The 19,410-nt window shown below is 37.0% G+C and overlaps 1 protein-coding gene across 5 annotated transcripts in view; it reads right to left on the bottom strand.

Moving 5' to 3' along the window:
* Positions 1–542: 542 nt before the first annotated feature.
* Mapk8 (mitogen-activated protein kinase 8) overlaps positions 543–19,410 on the bottom strand; it is a 79,765-nt gene continuing 60,897 nt past the window's right edge. For 3 of the 5 annotated variants that reach the window (XM_087906255.1, XM_087906254.1, XM_087906256.1), the window contains 7 exons: positions 13,408–13,573; positions 10,554–10,625; positions 9,141–9,323; positions 7,842–7,966; positions 7,259–7,322; positions 4,286–4,363; positions 543–2,871 (listed from right to left, as the gene is read on the bottom strand). In XM_087906255.1, coding sequence (XP_087762381.1) covers positions 2,726–2,871; positions 4,286–4,363; positions 7,259–7,322; positions 7,842–7,966; positions 9,141–9,323; positions 10,554–10,625; positions 13,408–13,573 — 834 coding nt within the window. In that variant the 3' untranslated portion in view covers positions 543–2,725. Of the gene's footprint in view, positions 2,877–4,285; positions 4,364–7,258; positions 7,323–7,841; positions 7,967–9,140; positions 9,324–10,553; positions 10,626–10,988; positions 11,061–13,407; positions 13,574–19,410 lie in introns of all 5 variants that reach the window. The other 2 variants (XM_087906257.1, XM_087906258.1) reach the window with 2 other exon arrangements.

Raw genomic sequence — 19,410 nt, forward strand, 5'->3', positions numbered from 1 at the left:
AGATGAGCCCAGAAGAGTTCCACACTTACAGGAAAGTTGCTGCTTTGAACAGGTAGGGACTACGGCTTCTCTTACAAGTGGGATATGAATGCACTGGGCTTTGTTCCTGGTGTGCACTCAGCAGCATGGCATGACACAGTAAAAATCACTTAGCAAATAGCATGAAAGAGTTGAGATGCTCTATTTATAACAAGCAATCCCAACAACATGGTCATCTTAGAGAAGGTCAGCATAGTAGGGGTAAGAGAACTGTAACCAGGAAGACATGTAGGAAGAATCCGTGTCTCTTTCCTAACCTAATTCTCAGTTAAACAACTTTTGGACAGTAAAACAACAGGTAGCTTAAGCATATATAACTGAAAAGTCAAATTATAGGATGGCTGAATTCACAAGTACTGCTAGACAGAAAGGTTATTTGTAAATTCTTAAAAAAATACTTAAAATGCTTTAAGATCCTAAAAGTACCAATATTTATGTGAACAGGTTTAAGCAAGAGGGGGAGTTGTATAAACAATGAATCTTAAAAAGCTAGGGCACACACATTTAACAAACAACTTACTTTTAGGGTATAATTTTGTTAAGTATTTTAGTTTACATTAAGCATTGAAACTGAAACACGATGGCTGGCAAGTGGGAGCTGGCAATTACAACAAATGTACAATCAGAACAACTGTTACTTCTCACTTAACCAAAATCTGCATCAAGAAAGATGGCTTCTCTGCAATCAAACATAAAATACAGAAAACTAACGAAGCATGTCAGCTGCTAAAGTGCAATAGTGACACATTTTATCCTGGGAAAACAAACCAGTTAGCTGTAGAATTAATATAAAGTAAGAACACACTCATGCTCCAATTTCTGCTAAAATCCTGACTCCAATCTTGTATTTCTACAGACCAAGAGGCATAAGAGTCTCAAATTCATACTTGCCTAATAAAAATTAATGCACCATGTTAAATGTAGAGAAAAGGAATCACTAAAAGGTGGGAAGCTAGAAATCATAATAAACTAACTTTGCTATATCTCAAAGTATAAAAAAGCTAATGTATTTTAATCTTAAGTATTGCACATTAACAATGACCAAAAATACCTTACTTAAAAGTAATTCTACACTAAATATACAAAAAAAAAAAGCAAAAAGCTAAGCAAACTTTCAGAAATTTGCTGAGCTGTGCCTGTTCTTAGTCCTGCTGGTTGTGAGCTCCAAATGGCTTCTCCCTACAACCTTGCAGCTCATGAAGTATGTATTTCCCAGTTCAATCCATGAAATCCCTCTTGTTTCAGACAATACCAAAGGTGCCTGGGCATTACAGACATCATTTCAGAAATAATGAGACCTTGATGACATTTTACTTAGGAAAATTCAGTTACAGAGAAAGGATTCTGTAGATAGAAAATGTAAACAGTTAACACACACTTGTCAGGAGCAGCACCATTCTTACACTACTCAACGTCCACACTGCGTATTCTATTGGAAACCAGATATAAAAAAATCAAAGACTGAAGAACCACCACTATGCCTGCTCTGCTCACTGTGAAGAAACAGTCCTTAGAAAATGACATCCTACATATGGCTGTGTGCTACTATTTTCAGATGAACGGTATATTGCTCATTTAAACATCACCTACACAAATTTAAGTAGGCTTTGGAACCTCCTGACAGCTAGTAAAAATAGACTTATGCTACAGGTAGAATCAAATGGCCAGAAACACCACAAACTGGTGCTCAACAGACTGACCCTCCAAAGAACAGGAACTGGGAAAGGTCCAGAGGCCAGAAGCTGTACAAAAGAGAAGTCCAGACTCTTGACCAATGCCAGGACCTATAGCCTGAGATTAACTCAGTGTATACAGAAGCAGGCTCATAGATAGTACAAGGGAAACAGCTGTTGATTTGCATTGAAATGTATATTCATGAAGTATCCTCTTGACTGTATACAATCGATCGAAAGCTTTGAGCATGCTACAAAACTCAGAACAGACCACAATTCTTGATTTGAGCTTTTGTTGGGTTAGGGTGGGGAGCTCCAAATGGGAGTAGGATATGCTCAGCTTCTTTAAAGACATGCTCCGAGTTATCCTGCCATTTAGAGAGCAGGGTGTTTGCCAAAATTTAAGTAAGGTTGCCTACTAATTGTTGTAACTAAATTGGGATTGGCAAGTAACAAATATTGGAGGTTTCTTGACACGTTCATCATTTACAGTAGTTATTCCTGAATATAACTGGCTACAGGTTATTTTCCCTTACTCCTCTGGGGTTATTTCATTGATAAGCACATAACCCTTAAGGATAGCATCATGAACAAACATCTGAAATAAATTCTAATAAAAAACTTATAAACATCTTAAATAATTCATGATATATGCAAGTCACCACATAATAGTTGCTTTGATAAACAAAAATCTTACAAATTCAGTAAAAAAAATCAGCAGCATAAGATAAAGCAAATATGCAAAAAATTTAAACCATGATAAAATAATTAGGTTTACATTATACAGTTAATTACAGCAAAAATACAATACAGTTTTGTTGCTGTTTAAAAACACAACTTAGGTTTTAAATTACAACACTTGAAATTAAAAAAAATAAACTACTTTACTACAAAATGAATTCTACATTTTCTGAAAAATCACTCAAAAATATGACCACTGAATTGTTTTAAAAGCAGTTCTATCCATGACTAACCGATTGCCCATCCCTCCCACCCCCCCAAGGCCCAAGTAGTCATCTACAGCAGCCTAAAGGTCCAGCAGATGCTTCTAGACTGCTGTCTGTATCCGAGGCCAAAGTCGGATCTGTGGACATTGAAGACACATCATTGACAGACGGTGAAGACGATGGGTGCTGAGAGCCGTTGATCACTGCTGCACCTGTGCTATGAGAAACAAAACAGCAAATCAGTTACTGTGCTGCCCACCTCCAGTGTCAGCATACTACTTCTTCTGAGCTTACGGGGTGCGAACCATAGTGAACCTAACGCTAGTGTTCTCTCATTCACACAAGCTACGAGGGAAGAATTCTTAAAACGCCTAGAAACCTATACTCCTGTCCTTTTTTATTGCATTGTGAGTTTAAGACAAGAAATCAGAAGTCCAAGTAACATGGAGAATGGCCCTATAGCAAGATTCACAAATGGGCCTCAGGGTATATTCCAGAAGAGTTGTGAGCACATAGAAAACTATCTATCTTGCCCTTTGTTGGAGAGAATTCTCAACGAGCCAAATGACTAAAAGCAAACTTCGAGAACTAGAATATTACAGAAAATATTACTTTTGATACTGTCACACACACACACACACACACACACACACACACACACCCCACAATGTCAAAAGGATACTTCTGGAATACCTTGCAAAGCAGAAGTCAACACAAAAGAGCAACACTTTGATGAAGAGGGACCTTAATCAACTGTCCCACTATGAGACTGTGTGCCTTCCCAGCCTAGTTAGGTTAAATTCAGGTTTTACTTTGATTCTAGTAAACGCCAGGCAAAGACAAATACAGACTTACTAAACAGAGACAGGAGCAAATGCTTCCTCTGCTAAGAGTAGTATCTAACAAGCATTTCCTGCATTATAAAACCAACCTTCCACACAAATAGACAAGAATACCTTACACACAGACAAAAATTCTTTCAAGGGGTAGGCCTCATTCTAGGGTAGGAGTATGTTAAAGCAACTCAACAATAGATAGCAACTTTCAAGTCTCAAGCTTACTAAATAAGGGTAATTTAGAAGCACATAAAAGTTCTCAAGAACACATTTTCAGAATAAAAACAGTGGAATTCAGGGCTCCAAGATGCTGAAAGCAAACAGGTAGAAAGTCTACTGAACCACATCTCAGGGGATGAGATTGTCCCCATTCTGCAGAATGATGAACAAAACACTCAGATACAAGAGGTTCACCCAAAGCTTATTTCCAACTGTGACAAAAGTACTGAAAACAACACCAGTACTTGATAGCGTGTGCAGCAAATTCTGTAGTGAAGCTTTTATTTATTCCAACTGAAAGCTGTTCCAATCAAAACACAGCGAATGCAAAGAGAATTCTTTAAAGCAAGGCCAATAAAGGCAGGGTTAAATCAGTATGACAGAGACAACAGAAAAAAAAAAAAAAGAGAGAGAGAGAGACAGCAGTATGTCAGTGCTTCCAAATTTAACTATAAAATTGTAACCAGCAAACTGAGTGAGCATGGTGAAGAACTGCAGGTCCCAGGGCACTGAAGATTGTAACACAAGTAAATTACAATCACAACCACAACGGGTCTATATTGTAACCAACCTAAAGGAGATGGCTGCCCTCTTATGACTCCATTCTTAGTTCGTTCCTCCAGGTCCATCACCTCCTTGTATATTAATTCTGGGGAAAAAAAAACAGGAAAAATAAGTGCTTTGAAATCAGAGTGAACCTCAGAAGGTATGTATATTTTAAGTCAAAACTTGTGTTATCTGTTAAGTATGCCAATCTGAGTCTTTGCAATGACAGCAGATAAAGTTGAGTGTCAGGTTCTGATTCACAGATGTTAACAACTCCCTGACCTCCAACCACAGACTACACTGAAGACAGTGCAACTCTCTGCTGTAACTGTTTATGCTGGCTAATGGGCAGCTGCTGCCAGAGCCCAGCAAGGTATCACCCAAACAGCATTCTGCCTCACAGACGCTTGTCTAATTTTGTCTAAGTGAGGGTTAGAGTCTGTGCTTATCTTCCTTCTACTTCTCGAGTCCTCACCTTACGCAACAAAGCTGTAGTTACAAAGATTTATATATATAAAAAGCAGTGTTTACAATTAGAATGGGACAGGAGACATTTTTATTTAAGCAAAAGCAGCAGTAGCTTCAGCTCCTTCCAAGTAGCCTACAAAAGGCATTGCACCAACAAGCACCAACACCCCTTCCTAAGACTCTTGTATCCCTGAGTGAGAGCAGCAGCAGAGCAATACAAAGACAGCTTTGACAGATTAAAGGCACAGGGTGCAGTATGTACCCCACACCCCACTCTTCTACATGATTCTGACTTCTCCATTACCATTATTTAAATCACCTTTGGGTCACGCACTCTTTGAAAAATTACATAAAAGCAATTCCTTGAAAAATACCCAAACCAAAAATGTACAGAATTTCAAAGAATTTGTATTAATTCCCAAAGTTCAAGGTTTTATATATAAATAAAAAATCCCACTAGAGGCCAGGCATGGTGACACATATCTGTAATCCTAGTAGTTGGGAGACTGAGGCAGGGAGATTACAAGTTTGACGTCAGTCTGTACCATACACATGCTTTTATTTCAACATTCTCCCAACCATCAAAAGTATCATCAAGAAGCTGAATACTCAATCAATCAATAGGCTAACCAATAAATGGGAAAATTCTCTTTCAATTCAACAGAAATTTCTCAAAAAAATACAAATGGACACTATATAAAAAAAAGCAATATTCCAAGCCATCAGAACATACAAACATAATACCAAGATTCTATCCAACATCAGTCAGAATGGCTACTATCCATCAAGAAAACCAATGGCAACAAATGCTAGCAAAAATGTGATAGAAAGAAACCTTCATAAATATCAGTGGAAATAGAAATTAGAGTAGTCACTACAGAAATTATTGCAGGTTCCTCAAAACATTAAAACAACAACAACAACAACAACAACAATTCCAGGGGCTGGAGAGATGGCTCAGCGGTTGAGAGCACTGATTGTTCTTCCAGAGGTCCTGAGTTCAATTCCCAGCAACCACATGGTGGCTCACAACCACCTGTCATAAAATCTGGTGTCAATTTCTGGCCTGCAGGGACACATGCAGGCAGAACATTGTATACATAATAAATAAATCTTTATTAAAAAATAAATTCCATTAAAGGAATCTAAGGGAGAATATAACAGATACCTACATGCCCACTGTTACTGAGACACTATTCACAGCAGTAATATGTACTATTAGCCAGATGCCCACCAAGAGCCCAGATTCCCAGCAACAGCCCAGAAGTCCACCAACAGCCCAGATGCCCATCCATAGCCCAGATGCCCACCAACAGCCTAGATACCCATCAAAAGAAGAAATGTGATGAGACAAGATGTGGTGGTACACAGAAGTATAATCCCAACACTCCAGAAGCAGGCAGTTCTTGGTGAGTTTGAGGTCATTTCGGACTATAGAGTGAATTCCAGACCAGCAGAGTGCATTTTAGGCCAGCAAGAACTATATAATGAGATCTTCTCTCAACAGAAAAATGAACGAACAAACAAAACAACAACAAAAACCCAAATGTGCAAGGTAATTTTAGTCAGCCATGAAGTAGAATGAAATTATGTCATTTGCAGGAAAACAGAACCAGAGTCTCATGTTAAGTAAAGTAACCTGACTCAGAAAGATAAATATCACACATTTTCTTTTATATGGAACCTGGATTTGACAATGTAAACACATATGACACAAAGGAGCCAATTAGCGGGAGAAAAGGACAAGTAAGAAGGTTAAGAGAGGGCATGAGGGATCAAAGGAGGCTAATGTACACAGAATGATACACATATCTGGAAATGTGACAAAACCTGTTACTCTGTACACTAAAATAATAAAAGAAAAAGTGTATTTATGTGTAACTACATTTATAAATTAGGAAAAAACTAGATCTGATGTTCAAAGATGATAAATGAAGCCATTAGAGTTAGAGTGGAGGTGGACTGATACCTTTGTGTCATGTTGACAGAAGCAAAACTAGTGTCTTTGATTAAAACCAAATAGGAAGTAATTAAAACAACATTTGGTCAAGCACATCTCCTTTTTGGACTGCTCTCTCTGTTATATTCAAATATATGCACACAAACACATGGTGACAGCAAGGCTGTGTTAAGGTCCAACTTTAGTGCACATCACAAACTGAGAGACACAATTCCGTATAGCTTACCACTTACTAGCTATTAAACCCTGCAGGCAGCTGTGTTTACCAAGAGCGTGTCATTTTCAAGACGTATGGGGACATCCATAAACAAGTGAGTATACAACACGAGATACCCCAAACATGGGTGCAGAAACAAAGAAAACAGTAATGTGCCTACGACTGAGGTGGAAAATTTCAGAAATTACAGAAGGAAAAAAAACTGTCTACTTTTGTAAAACAAACAAATAAACAAAAACTTATTACCAAATATAAGTTATGAAAATAGAAAGCAACATTAATTTCCTTAACGGGAAGAAGCCACTGAAAGAAGCGGAAGTTGCTTCAGTGTCTTAGAGTTTGGTGACTGTTACCTTTCCACTCTTCTATTGTGTGCTCCCTTTCATCTAACTGCTTGTCAGGGATCTTTGGTGGTGGCTGGAAGAGACAAGGCAGTAACAGCTGAGTCAGTTTACTGAAAGCAGATATACTCTTAATTATTTAAAATATCAGTGAAACAAAAGACTTGTAAAAATGAATCGTGAAAAAAGACTAATCAATCATCAGTAACTAACTTTCTACAAAGTAGTTCTATAAGATTCCTTTGTAAGAAATATGATGTCTTTTTTCTTTCTTCCCAACTTTTGAAATTGTCACATTTTACCTGTATTACCTTCTTCTTGGATACAAAACATTAGTTATAAATAAGGCTGCTCCCACAGACATCCTAGCTCCTCTCTAATCAACTATCAATTCAATAGAGTAAAAGAAACAGTGGGGGCTGCCCGACTGTGAGATAGCTTAGCTATGCTCATTAACCTAAGGTTTTCTTCATGCAGAACTAGTAAAGATTTACCATCCTCTACCTTTATTTTTTTAAATGACAAATATATTTCAAACTTAGTTTTAACAATAGCTCTAAGAATGCAGTATGCTCTTCAAACACTAAGAACTTACAGCCTCTGCTTCCGAAGGGTCATACCAGACGTTGATGTATGGGTGCTGGAGAGCTTCATCTACTGAGATCCTTTTGGATGCATCTATTACTAGCATTTTCGATAACAAATCCCTTGCCTGGCTGGCTGCAAAAATAATGATATTAATATACACATGTTCAAGAGATTCTCCAATTATTAACTTTAGAAAGTTGAGGTTATCTTTTATTTTAAAAAAATTATCTTTGTCAGGCATGGTGCATATGCTTGTAATTGCTGAACTAAGGATACGGAGGTAGAAGGATCACAAGGTTTAGGCCAGCTTGGTTCTAGTCCTAGGTTAGCAGAATTACACAGTAAATAGCTATCTCAAACTGAATCAACCAAACTAAGACAAAATAAATTCTATGTTTTAAAATAGAATGCTTTTTATTATTTATTTTTTTATTAAAAGAGATTTGTTGCATTTTCAGTTATGTGTACACAGAGGGAAGGGAGGGGTGTGTGCATGCACACATGAATGCAGGTGCCCAGGGAGGCCAGAAGAGGGTATTAGGTTCCCTGGAGCTAGACTTACAGTTGGTTGTAAGCTGCCTCATATGAGTGCTAGGAACTGAACTCAGGTTCTCTGCAAGAGCAGCAAGCAACCGCTCTAGTCTCTCCTCCTCCTCCCATTTATTTAAATAAATAAAAGACCAGGTCAAGCTATGTACCTAAGTTAGCCTGGAACTCATAACGTAGCCCAAGATGGTCTCATACTCCTCGCACTACTTCAGTCATGGCTTCCCAAGTTCTAGGATTATACTTGTGAACCACCACATTTACAGAATAGTGTTTACTAAAAAACCAGGACACAAACATGATTTATAAAACACACACAAATATTTACTTACTTACTTATTTTTTTTTTTTTTTTTTTTTTGAGACAGGGTTTCTCTGTGTAGCCCTTAGCTGTCCTGGAACTTGCTTTGTAGATCAGGCTGGCCTCAAACTCACAGAGATCCACTTGTCTCTGCCTCCCCAGTGCTGGGATTAAAGGCATGGGGCACCACTGCCCGGCTTTATCTTTCTTTTTGAACTAGGCTTTTCATTTTCTTGCCTCAGTTGGCCTTGAACTCAGAAACCCTCCTGCCTCTGCATCCCAATTCCAAGGATTAAAGGCAAATGCCACTATAGCTAGCTAAAATCAAAAGCAACAAAAACTTCCTATGCTCCACTAGCAGACATAATTTTGAGTTAGTCTCTTAAAAATATGACTAAGCACTCTTCCCACACATGCATACCCAAAACAGAATTTGGTGCACACACTTATACAACTTACCTTTAAGCTTGTTATGCTCTGAGTCAGCTGGAAAAAGCACATCAGGGAACAGTTTCTCAAAGCTATATCCAGCATATTTAGGTCGGTTTTCAACATAAGTCCTTACTGTTGGTTGTAGTTTCTTCATGAATTCAGGACAGGGTGTTCCAAGCTGTTCAATAACTTTATTCCACTGATCAATATCTATTATCAAGTAGCTAAGAAAAATACTCCATGTATAAAATGTTCAACCCTTTAATCATACCCACATTAAATACAAAAAAATGGAAAAAATTTTAAAACTTAAAGAATGTGGCCATTATATATTTTATACCTCAAAGTCACCTTGCAAAAGGCAATGATAGCAAGTAGATAAAAATGATGAATAAATAAATTTGGTTAATCTTATTTATTGTGTATGTGTGCACATGTGTAGGAATATAAAAACATTAACTCTACCATAAAACAGAGGCATACACAAGTAAATTCAAAATAAAAATTATAACTCAAAAAACTATCATTACTATGCATAGACTCAAAATGCAAACTGCATAAAACTTTAATATTTAAAAAGTTGCCTTTCCCTGAGCTCTTCAAAAATGTAAATGCATTTCCTAGAGAGTAAGAAGTATTTCTAGTCTGTACTGTTTCTGAGTTCTCTACACAAAAAACAACCAATACTGATAAAAATGCTGAAGAAGCATTTTCTTTTGCCATTCTCAGGTTTGTCTATATTAATTATGTTTATGAAATGCTGAAATACATGAAAATGGTACCAGTATCTCGGTATGCTGTAGACTAGGATTTCCTGGTCTTGTTCCTTCTAGTCTTTACATTCCAAACCTCCAAAGACTAATGTCCCAAACATTCTTACTGTAACATGGCAAATATTCTCATTGCACCTAAAACAATGTTACTCACTCATAGACACTTCACTGTTAACATAAATGTTAAAGACTGATGAACTAAAAGCATGACTCCCAACTAATTACCAACATAGGAAACTTCTAGCTGACATTCTCAGCATGTTAATGTAATGAGACAGTAAGACACAACATACAGAACAGTAACAGAAAGATGTGGGGGAACTAAACAAAAAGACAGGAGCAACAGATAATCCCAAAACTCATGTTATTTCCCATATAGTTATAGACTTACTCAAGTGTTAGAAATTTTTAGTGGAAGTCGTTAATCAATTCAAAGCCATCGAGGAACTGTGAATAATCACACTTGAGCACTTATTAAAATTACCATATAAAACAATAAAAGAGGAAAACGGAAGTCTATGTCAAGTAAGAGGTGGTATTCTGGAAGAGTAATTTAACAATACTTTGTATTAGGGAGAGACAAAATACATTCTACCTGACCAGGCTGACGCGGGTACCATACATTTTGACCTTTAGAAACTACATTTTAGGCCAAAGATAAGGATACGATCTGTACCTGGGAACAAAACACCACCTTTGATCATTTCTCCCATGATGCACCCAACTGACCAAATGTCAACTGAAAACAAAATGCAATGACATTAACATAAAGATTTTGGTTAAAATAAAAAGAAAAATATATAAACATTAAAATAAAACACACACACCATATACACTTAAAATTATAAAAAGCAATACAAAATAAAAATGAGTGACAGTGAATGTGCTCTGACTACCAGCAGAGACTGTATGTCCTACTGCCAGGTGCAGCCTACAAATACTTCAGTTTCTTAGCTCAATTTTTGAACTATAACAGCCACAAACTTTACTTCTATTAAAAAAGAAACCTATATGTACAATGTAGAATATATTCCTTTTCATTAGCAACCAGAAGGAAGTTCATCACCTAGCTAATTAATCTGCTGCAGCAGCACAAGGATACAGTCCCTTCCTGGAAAGAGGATTTTGTGGCAAACCATTTCTCCCATAATGCACCCCACAGACCATAAATCCACTATATGTTTGCAGCACAAAAGAAGGAAAAGCAAAGCAAAAGGTCATTAAAATCAAAGAAGCATAATATGACTGCATTATCTAAAAACTGCAGAACATCACAAAAAGAAAAGGTGGTTTGATTTCAAATAATGGAATAATTTAAAACAAAATACTTTTAAAAAAGCTCTGAATCACAAAGGAAAATATGAAGTGTTGCATTTTAGTTATATATCTAATTTTAAAGTGAGAGCTATGCACAGAAATTTCATAAATAAAAATTCTTACATTTTATAAGAATTTATTTGTAAAATATAAAGTAGAATCAAACAAACTTTATAAAGTTACAAATGTATGAGATCATAAAATTATAAAAATAAGATGCACTATTTTAAGGTTTGACTGTGCATTTTACTCTCTCTTTAAGTTAAATTTAAAAAGCACAAGCAGAAATAATCTAGCATACAAAAACAGAGTGTCTCTGAATTTAATAAAATGTTAATCTAAGTTTTTCTCAGAAAATTTCAAACTGGATTTCACAGGCTTATTGAATTGAAAAGGCTTTATATACTCTGAATTAAAGTCAACTATTTTTTCGCAACTTCATTTTACATTTATACCAACCTCTACCCAAAAAGCAACAAATGCAGAGAAAGAACAGCTTATCTGCTGAGAAACTTGGTAAACACAAGTGTTTTTCAAGTTTTCTATTTTGAAATATCAAAGTACCTACAGATCTGTGATCTACAAAGACTCTCCTAGCAGATTACTGTATTATAAAACTTGCTACAAGGAGTCAAATTTGCTTTCATGCAGTTTAAAATAGATCAATTTACCCCAAACTTTCCAAAATAATCTGAGATTCTCTGAAATAAAACAAAACATGAAAAAAAAAAATCTGTGTGTGTGTGTGTGTGTGTGTGTGTGTGTGTGTGTGTGTGTATGGGGGGTGGGGAAGGAGATAGGGAGAGAGGGAGGGAGGGAGGGAGGGAGGGAGAGAGGGAGGGAGGGAAAAGAGAAGCAGAAAGGAGAAAGGGAGGAGGAAAGGGAGGGAGGGAGAGACTGAAAAGAGGGTATCTGCATGTCATTCCCCATTCCCTGCTGGCTAATATAGTTATGAGGAAGCATTAGATTTGACTGGGTTTATGGGGAAACAGGCAGAAAAATGTAATGAGACATCTATGTGACTCCTATCTAAGCGAGAACAGTAAATCAATTCTTTGTTTTTAAAGATTGTATTTATTTGTTTATATGTGCGCATTTGTCTGTGTGAGGGTATCTAATCATCTGGAACTGGAGTTACAGATAGTTGTAAGCTGCTGTGAGTGTTGGGAATTGAACTCAGGTCCTCTGGAAGAGCAGCCAGAGCTCTTAACCACTGAGCCATCTCTCCAGGCCCAATATGTCAATCCTTGACAATAGTTTCTCTAATTTCTGATAAGAAGCTATGCCAAGACCATATTTACAAGGACACTAACACATGGTACAACTTGTGATAACCAAAAGTTTCACAGAAAAGCGAAAAGCAATTAGCAATCTGCACTCTGGTTATCTGAAATAGCAATCCTCAAAACAAAACTTTTAAATCTATGTCAAGACTAAGAAAACAACGTATCATGCTTACTTAAATTAACTGATATCTCAAGTATTTGTTTTTAAATAGTTCAAAAAAGAGAAAATTAAACAAGGACCCCAGTTTCAATGGTATCATTATATATATGTGTACACACACACACACAAATGTATGTATGTACATATATGTATAAAGAATCTTCTATTACTGACATAATAGTTTTCTGATTCAAAGTGAGTTACTACTCTAATTTCTCCCTAGAAATACACCACATTAAAAAGTTTAACATATCCACACATATTAATAAATTAAATTTCCTTAAGGTTGGACACAAACTTTGAGGAAACACTGGTGCTTCCCACAAGAGGTTGCATTATCCATTAGCTTTCAGAATTGGATCTTAATGTAGCTCTCAGTTTATAGTGAGTGTTACTATTAACACTGACTAAAGGTGTTGGAGATGCAAGCAAATATGTGCTTATATTAGAAAAAATTCTAATATACACTAGAATTACTACTAAGGTTAAATTATTAATAAGAATATGCTCACATTGAAGTTACAGACAAGCAAAAGGCATAAGTTCTGGTTTTAGAATTCTTTATCTAGGGGTAAGGGTATTCACATTTAAGATAAGGCCCCCATGCTTTCCCAAAAACTTATGGCAAAATGCTCAGATTCTTAATACATGTTTGAAACCAGGATGCACGCTTAATTCCATGCACTTCAATTGAAGTATAAAAAACTTATTGATAAACTAAATCAAAAGCGTATTTCAAAGTGAAAGTATATGCTGACCGTTCTCCTTGTAGCCCATGCCGAGGATGACCTCTGGCGCTCTGTAGTAGCGAGTCACGACATAAGGCGTCATCATAAAACTTGTTCCTGCAGTCCTCGCCAGTCCAAAATCAAGAATCTTCAAAGTGCAGTCTGATTTGACTACTATATTACTAGGCTTTAAGTCCTTCAGGAAATAAACATGAAAATGATTGCTAAGACAGATACAAAGGGTTTACTACTCAACTGATTTGCATAAGCTGTCAAACAATGTTAACTGTTCACTGTTTTCTCTGTAATATCACTATAGAGATTCAACAAATAGGCAAACTCAAGAAGTCAGATTTAAAATGTTTTCATTGATATCAACATAAACCTAGTATGGATGTCAATAATGTTTTATTTCCTAGAAATTAGTATTGGCTAGAAATTCTTGGTCAAATAGAGCAGGAGATTTGGAAAGGCATCTTAAAGCTCATTTTAGAACTTTTGTGTGGGGCTGGAGAGATGACTCAGTGGTTAAGAGCATTAGTTGCTCTTCCATAGAACCCTGATTCAATTCCTAGCATCCACATGCCAGCTCACAAATAACTCCAGTTCCAGAGGATTCTACACCTTCACACAGACATACACACAGATAAAACACCATAAAAGAAATAAAAAATTAAACAAACAAAAAACCTTTTGTGCTAGGTACAGCAGTCAATTCTTTGCAATAGCAATACTTGATACCAGAGCAGAAAGGCTGGAAGTTCAAGATACATCGTATACTGCTTAGATTGTTGTTAACTTGACACAACAAGTTAGAGCCACCTGGAACAACCGAGAAGCTGCCTCGACCTGAATGGCCTGCAGACAACTCTGTGGGGAGGTATATTCCTAATCAGTGATTGATGTGCGAGAGCCCAACCCTCTGTGGATGGTGCCCTCCCTGGGCAGGTGGTCCTGGTTGTATTAAGAAAACAGGTTGAGAAAACCATGGAGTTGCAAGCCAGTAAACAGCACTCCTTCATGGCTAATCCAGGCTCCTGCCCCGACTTTCTTCAGCGATGGACTGTTATATGAAAATTTAAGATGAAATAAGACCTTCTGCCCCCAACTTGCTTTTGGTCAGTGTTTTATCACAGCAGTAGAAAGCAAATTATGACACACAGCAAGACCCTGTCTTAAAACATCAATCATAGACAATAAAAGAACTACTATGGTAAGACTCATAAATTATCATTTACATTCATTTGCACACTAAATTACAGCATTAAAAATCCCTATCTAAATTCACAATAAGCTTCATATTACTTTAAAACCAATATGAAACATTCTGCTAAATATTCACATGATCAAATTTGACATAATCTTGGCATATGTTATTTGAACACTCATAGTCATATGTGTTTGCTTTTAAGGGGAGGGAGGCTTGGGATCAACCTCAGTACAATAGATACTCAGCTCTAAAGGAACAAAATAGTGATTATCAGCCTGCCCATTCCTGACTTCCCACATAAAATCACAAACATTTGCTCATAAACTTTTGTTCACATGTGAACTCTTGTGGTGGTGTCACTGGTCCATAAAAATTTCTTCCTGCTGGTAGTGCTACATAATGTCTTTGTGAAAAACTGCCACTTGGTTCCAACCAGAAGGAAATCTGTGTGATACCTATTAAAATGAAGGCAGTGGCATAAATACTCAGGCCTTCGACTCATCATGCTATTGCCTGTGAGCTTTGATGAACACTCATATCACAGGCACACTATCTCACATGCACAAATGAGTATCAGACACAAACACCAAGAGCAAAAGCCTTCAAGACAAAGATCCCTTTTTAAATGTCTACATGCAGGAATTGCTTGTATGCTGTTTCTACCTTATTCTTATAAGCCATCATGCATAGGCTTAGGAAACAGAATCTTACAACAGAAGACAAAAAAGGTTATCATTACTTTTCTGCAAATATAATGTTGCTAATACCTCTGAAATACAGCATATGAAACAAAGGAATATCCATGCTTAAGAATAAAACATTACAAACTTTAATCACTTCCATATCTGTTACTACAGATGGAGATTATTGGCTCTTTATACTAGCTGGTTCTAGTCTAGAAAAAAAAAACTTTTTGTTATGGAATAATTAAGAACAAATACAAATACTTTTAAAAAAGAAAACAGTTTAAGACAATAAATTGCCAAAAGTATTTGGCTCTAAGAATATTAACTAAAATTTATCTTTCTGTACCAATGTTTATCTTTTTACAGATGTCATAATATTGTTAACTACATATGGAAGAGTGCCTTGGAGTTTACATTGGTGCAGAGAGTAGAAATTAATCAACATTCTATCTTCCTTCCCTGATTTTCTAAGCCTCTCCAGTCAGACAAGGAGGCATGAGTAGACCCAGTAGGTAGTGTCTGAACAGGAACAAAGTAGAGGAGGGTCAGCACATAACCTTCTGTGGCTCGTCCCTTACTCTGGTGATTAAGAATACTCCAGACAGTGGGCTTTGTTGGCAGTGGGGTTGTTCATCATCTCTACGAAGTCAAGTTCCCACCCCTACCATGATCTGCCTGTATACATGAGAGAATTCCATAGTCATGTTTACCTAGTATTTGATATTTATTATTATAGCCAAGTCTACTGCATTCTGGTTAACTGACCCAGGACTGGGGAGTTACTATTACAAGTTGAGTATCCCTACTCTGAAATCTGAAAGGCCCAAATTTAAGTCATTTTGAGTAAAACTGATAGTACTCAAAAGGATCTTATATTCACTTTGATGTCTACGCTAAGGAAAACTTAAAGGTAGCCTCAAATTAATCCAAGGATATAGGGCCCATCATGCCAGTGCTTTGAATTTCAGGCAATCTGGATTTCTAACTTTCAGATTTAGGGATGCAATAATCACCTGGTAAAGGTTATGCAAATATCTACAATCTACAACATTCCACAATCTGAAACACGCTGGCTCCAAGCATTTCAGATTACAGACAACGTATTCATGGACATAGGACTATGAGTTGGTGACTGAACAGCACTGAAACCAATAACAAAATGAAAAGAGATCCTAATTACACAAATGCAAAAGTATTTTACGTCATCTGCACAGGACTTGCATAATGAACAGGGGCTGATGACTGAGAGCATGGCTTGTTTTTCAAATGAAGTTTTATGTGAAGTTAGACATGGTCATTTCGTCTCATATTATTTACATCTGCTTTTGTGACAGAAGGGCACAGTCCCAGTCAGTAGCTGTGACAGAGGCCATGTCCAAAAACCAAAACACTTAGAATGTGCTCTTTATATAAGCAAGTCCCTTAACCCCTGCTCTAGAAGAGGTTGGAAAGCAAAACTTGTCTGTTGGTGACTACTAGCTCCACTGAAGGAACTAGCTACACTGATTGCAAGCAGAAATGAAAGGTAGCCATGTCATCGTTTTGGATAAACTAAATGCTACTAGAACCCAGGAAAAGGTGACAGATGGTTTAGTTTATCACCGGACCAAGCATCATCATTTTATATGCCTATCTTGTAACTTGTTTCAGTTAACAGACATGAAAGAACGTGATGCTCACCAAATCTAAAGAGAAATTCTGGACAAAACTCAAGTCAACATGGGAATATTTTATACCATGGGAAAAGAATGTCCCTGGGAAGCAAACCTGAATGAACCTGACCCAAGAAATGGAACAATGTCACATAGTCAACCCTGAGGACCCTAAACAAGCACTGTGCCGTTTCAAGTCACAGACATTCTCAGCTTGTTTCTATGCATCATATTCCCACAACAGAACTGAAGGCTCCTTATCAAATCCTAGAATTGATTAAATCACCTCAGTCTGTCCAAGGAAGCCTGAAGGCTTGAAAGCAGACTCAAGAGAGCTTCAAATAAGTCCAAGAATACAGACACCATCAGCTAACAAATATGCTTTAGAAAGACATACAATCAAAAAGCTATACTTCTTTCAGTTACTGATAAAAATTGCACAATGAAAAACAAAACTTTAAGTCTGTTGTCAAGAAAGCTGCTAAGCATCTTACATGGGCAGGACAGCAAAGAACTTTCTGCTCCAAATATCAATAACAGAAGACCCTTGTGCTCCTGTCTCTCATAGGTAGGAAGAAGGTCAAGAAAGCTGAGCAGCCAGCCCTTGGGCACACAGCCTTCAATACTCACTTGAGATATACTTAAGAAGGTGATAGTCTAAAATGAGGGTAGTTCTGGGGACCCTTAAGCCTGGGGCTATGCCACTAATTAGACAGTGTAACTAACTCTAATTCTAAAATTTTACAATAAGAAAGATTATGTTCTGAAGCCTTACAGCTGGTGTCATATTAATGGTGACTATGGTTTGAGACTGTTTGCATGTGTCTCCCAAGGGAAATGTTGGAACCTGTAGAGGGTGGGGACTATTAGAAAGTAATTATGTCATGGGCACTGTCATCAGAAGAGATTGAAGTTGGTTTTGTGGAATGGGTTAGCTCTCAGAATGGAGTTAGGGTTAAGAAAAGCATCCTACACACCTTTGGTACCTTTTACACAAATCAGTTTTGCTTTCTGTTTCTCTTCCATACTTGTAACTAACTGGCCTAAGTGATCGTCACCAGAAGTTGATGAGGCTACCTGATCTCAGAATTTCAGCCTCCAAAACAGAGCTAATTCTTTTCCTTATCAATAAACACCTTGCTTTAGGTATTTGTTGTAATGAAAAACAAAATAATCAATGGTGATGGCAAGACAAAGACAAAATTGGATATTTTTGCTATTGTTCTTCAACATTATACTTTCTAGCTAGAACAATGGGGAGGGGGAAGGTGCCCAGACTGAATAGAAGAAGTAAAGCTACAGTACAACTGACATGATCTTTAAAAAAAAAAAATTCAGTGTGCATGAACACACAAGAAGAGGTCAGAAAGAAGTACAATGACATACTTTATGACAGAGGAAAGACCATGTGAAGATACAAGAGAGTGCTTATGGACCTCACCAAAACCACCATATTTTAGGCACTGTGAAGTAAGAACCTGCTGTTCCAGCTACTCAACTTACAGTACTAAAGGCTAATGCAACTTAGGAAACTGAAAGATCTTATGGGTCGCAAATTGGAATACTAGATATTGCCAAGATGATAAAGCCACCAAATCAACGTTCAGATTCAACGATATCTTTGTTCAAAGTCTAGTGTTTTTTTCTGAAGAAATGAAAAAGTTGATCTTCAAATTCATATGCACTCAAAGTTTCAAAACTACTGAGAAAGGAGTCAGGATTCGGTTTCCCATTTCAAAGCAGTACAGAGTTACAACTGTAACTGGTGGGTGCAGAGATGGCTTGGTGGTTAAGAGCACTGACTGCTCTTGCAGAGGACCTGGGCTTGGCCTCCAGTATCCAAACGGAAGGTCATAAAATCCTGTAAATCTGTAAACAGAAGCCTATCACCTCTGAACTCCATGGACCCCATATCCTCGTGGAAACATACATATACAAATTTGTAAAAATTTGATTCCAATACAGGGACAGACATAAAGACTAACTATATAAAACTGGCAGTCCAGGAAGAGACCCATATATTTGTGACCAGCTGGATTCTGAAAGGGTACCAATACAATTCTCTGAGAGCTTGGACAACTGAATTTCTAGACATGGGAGAATGAAGACAGGCTCTTGCATTACACCATGTAAAAAATGAATTCAAAATAGATGCAAGACCCATAAAACTCTTCTAAGAAGAGATAATGTTAACTCTTTATGACCTTCACTTTAGCAGTAGATTCTTATACATGACATAAGGGCACATGCCATAACAAAATTTTGATATTTCATGAAAACTGAAACATTTTACATATTAATAAGACATCATCAGCAAAGTGAAAACCAATCTATGTATAAATTATGTCTGGTAAAGGTTTAGTATACATAGAACTGGGATACACATTCTCTCTCTCTCTCTCTCTCTCTCTCTCTCTCTCTCTCTCTCTCTCCTTTCCTCCCTCCTCCTTCCCTCCTTCCCTCTCTAACAAAGAGGCAAACAACT

This window comes from Myodes glareolus, chromosome 5, assembly GCF_982192425.1.
Source record: "Myodes glareolus chromosome 5, mMyoGla1.1, whole genome shotgun sequence".
NCBI classification, from domain to species: domain Eukaryota; kingdom Metazoa; phylum Chordata; class Mammalia; order Rodentia; family Cricetidae; genus Myodes; species Myodes glareolus.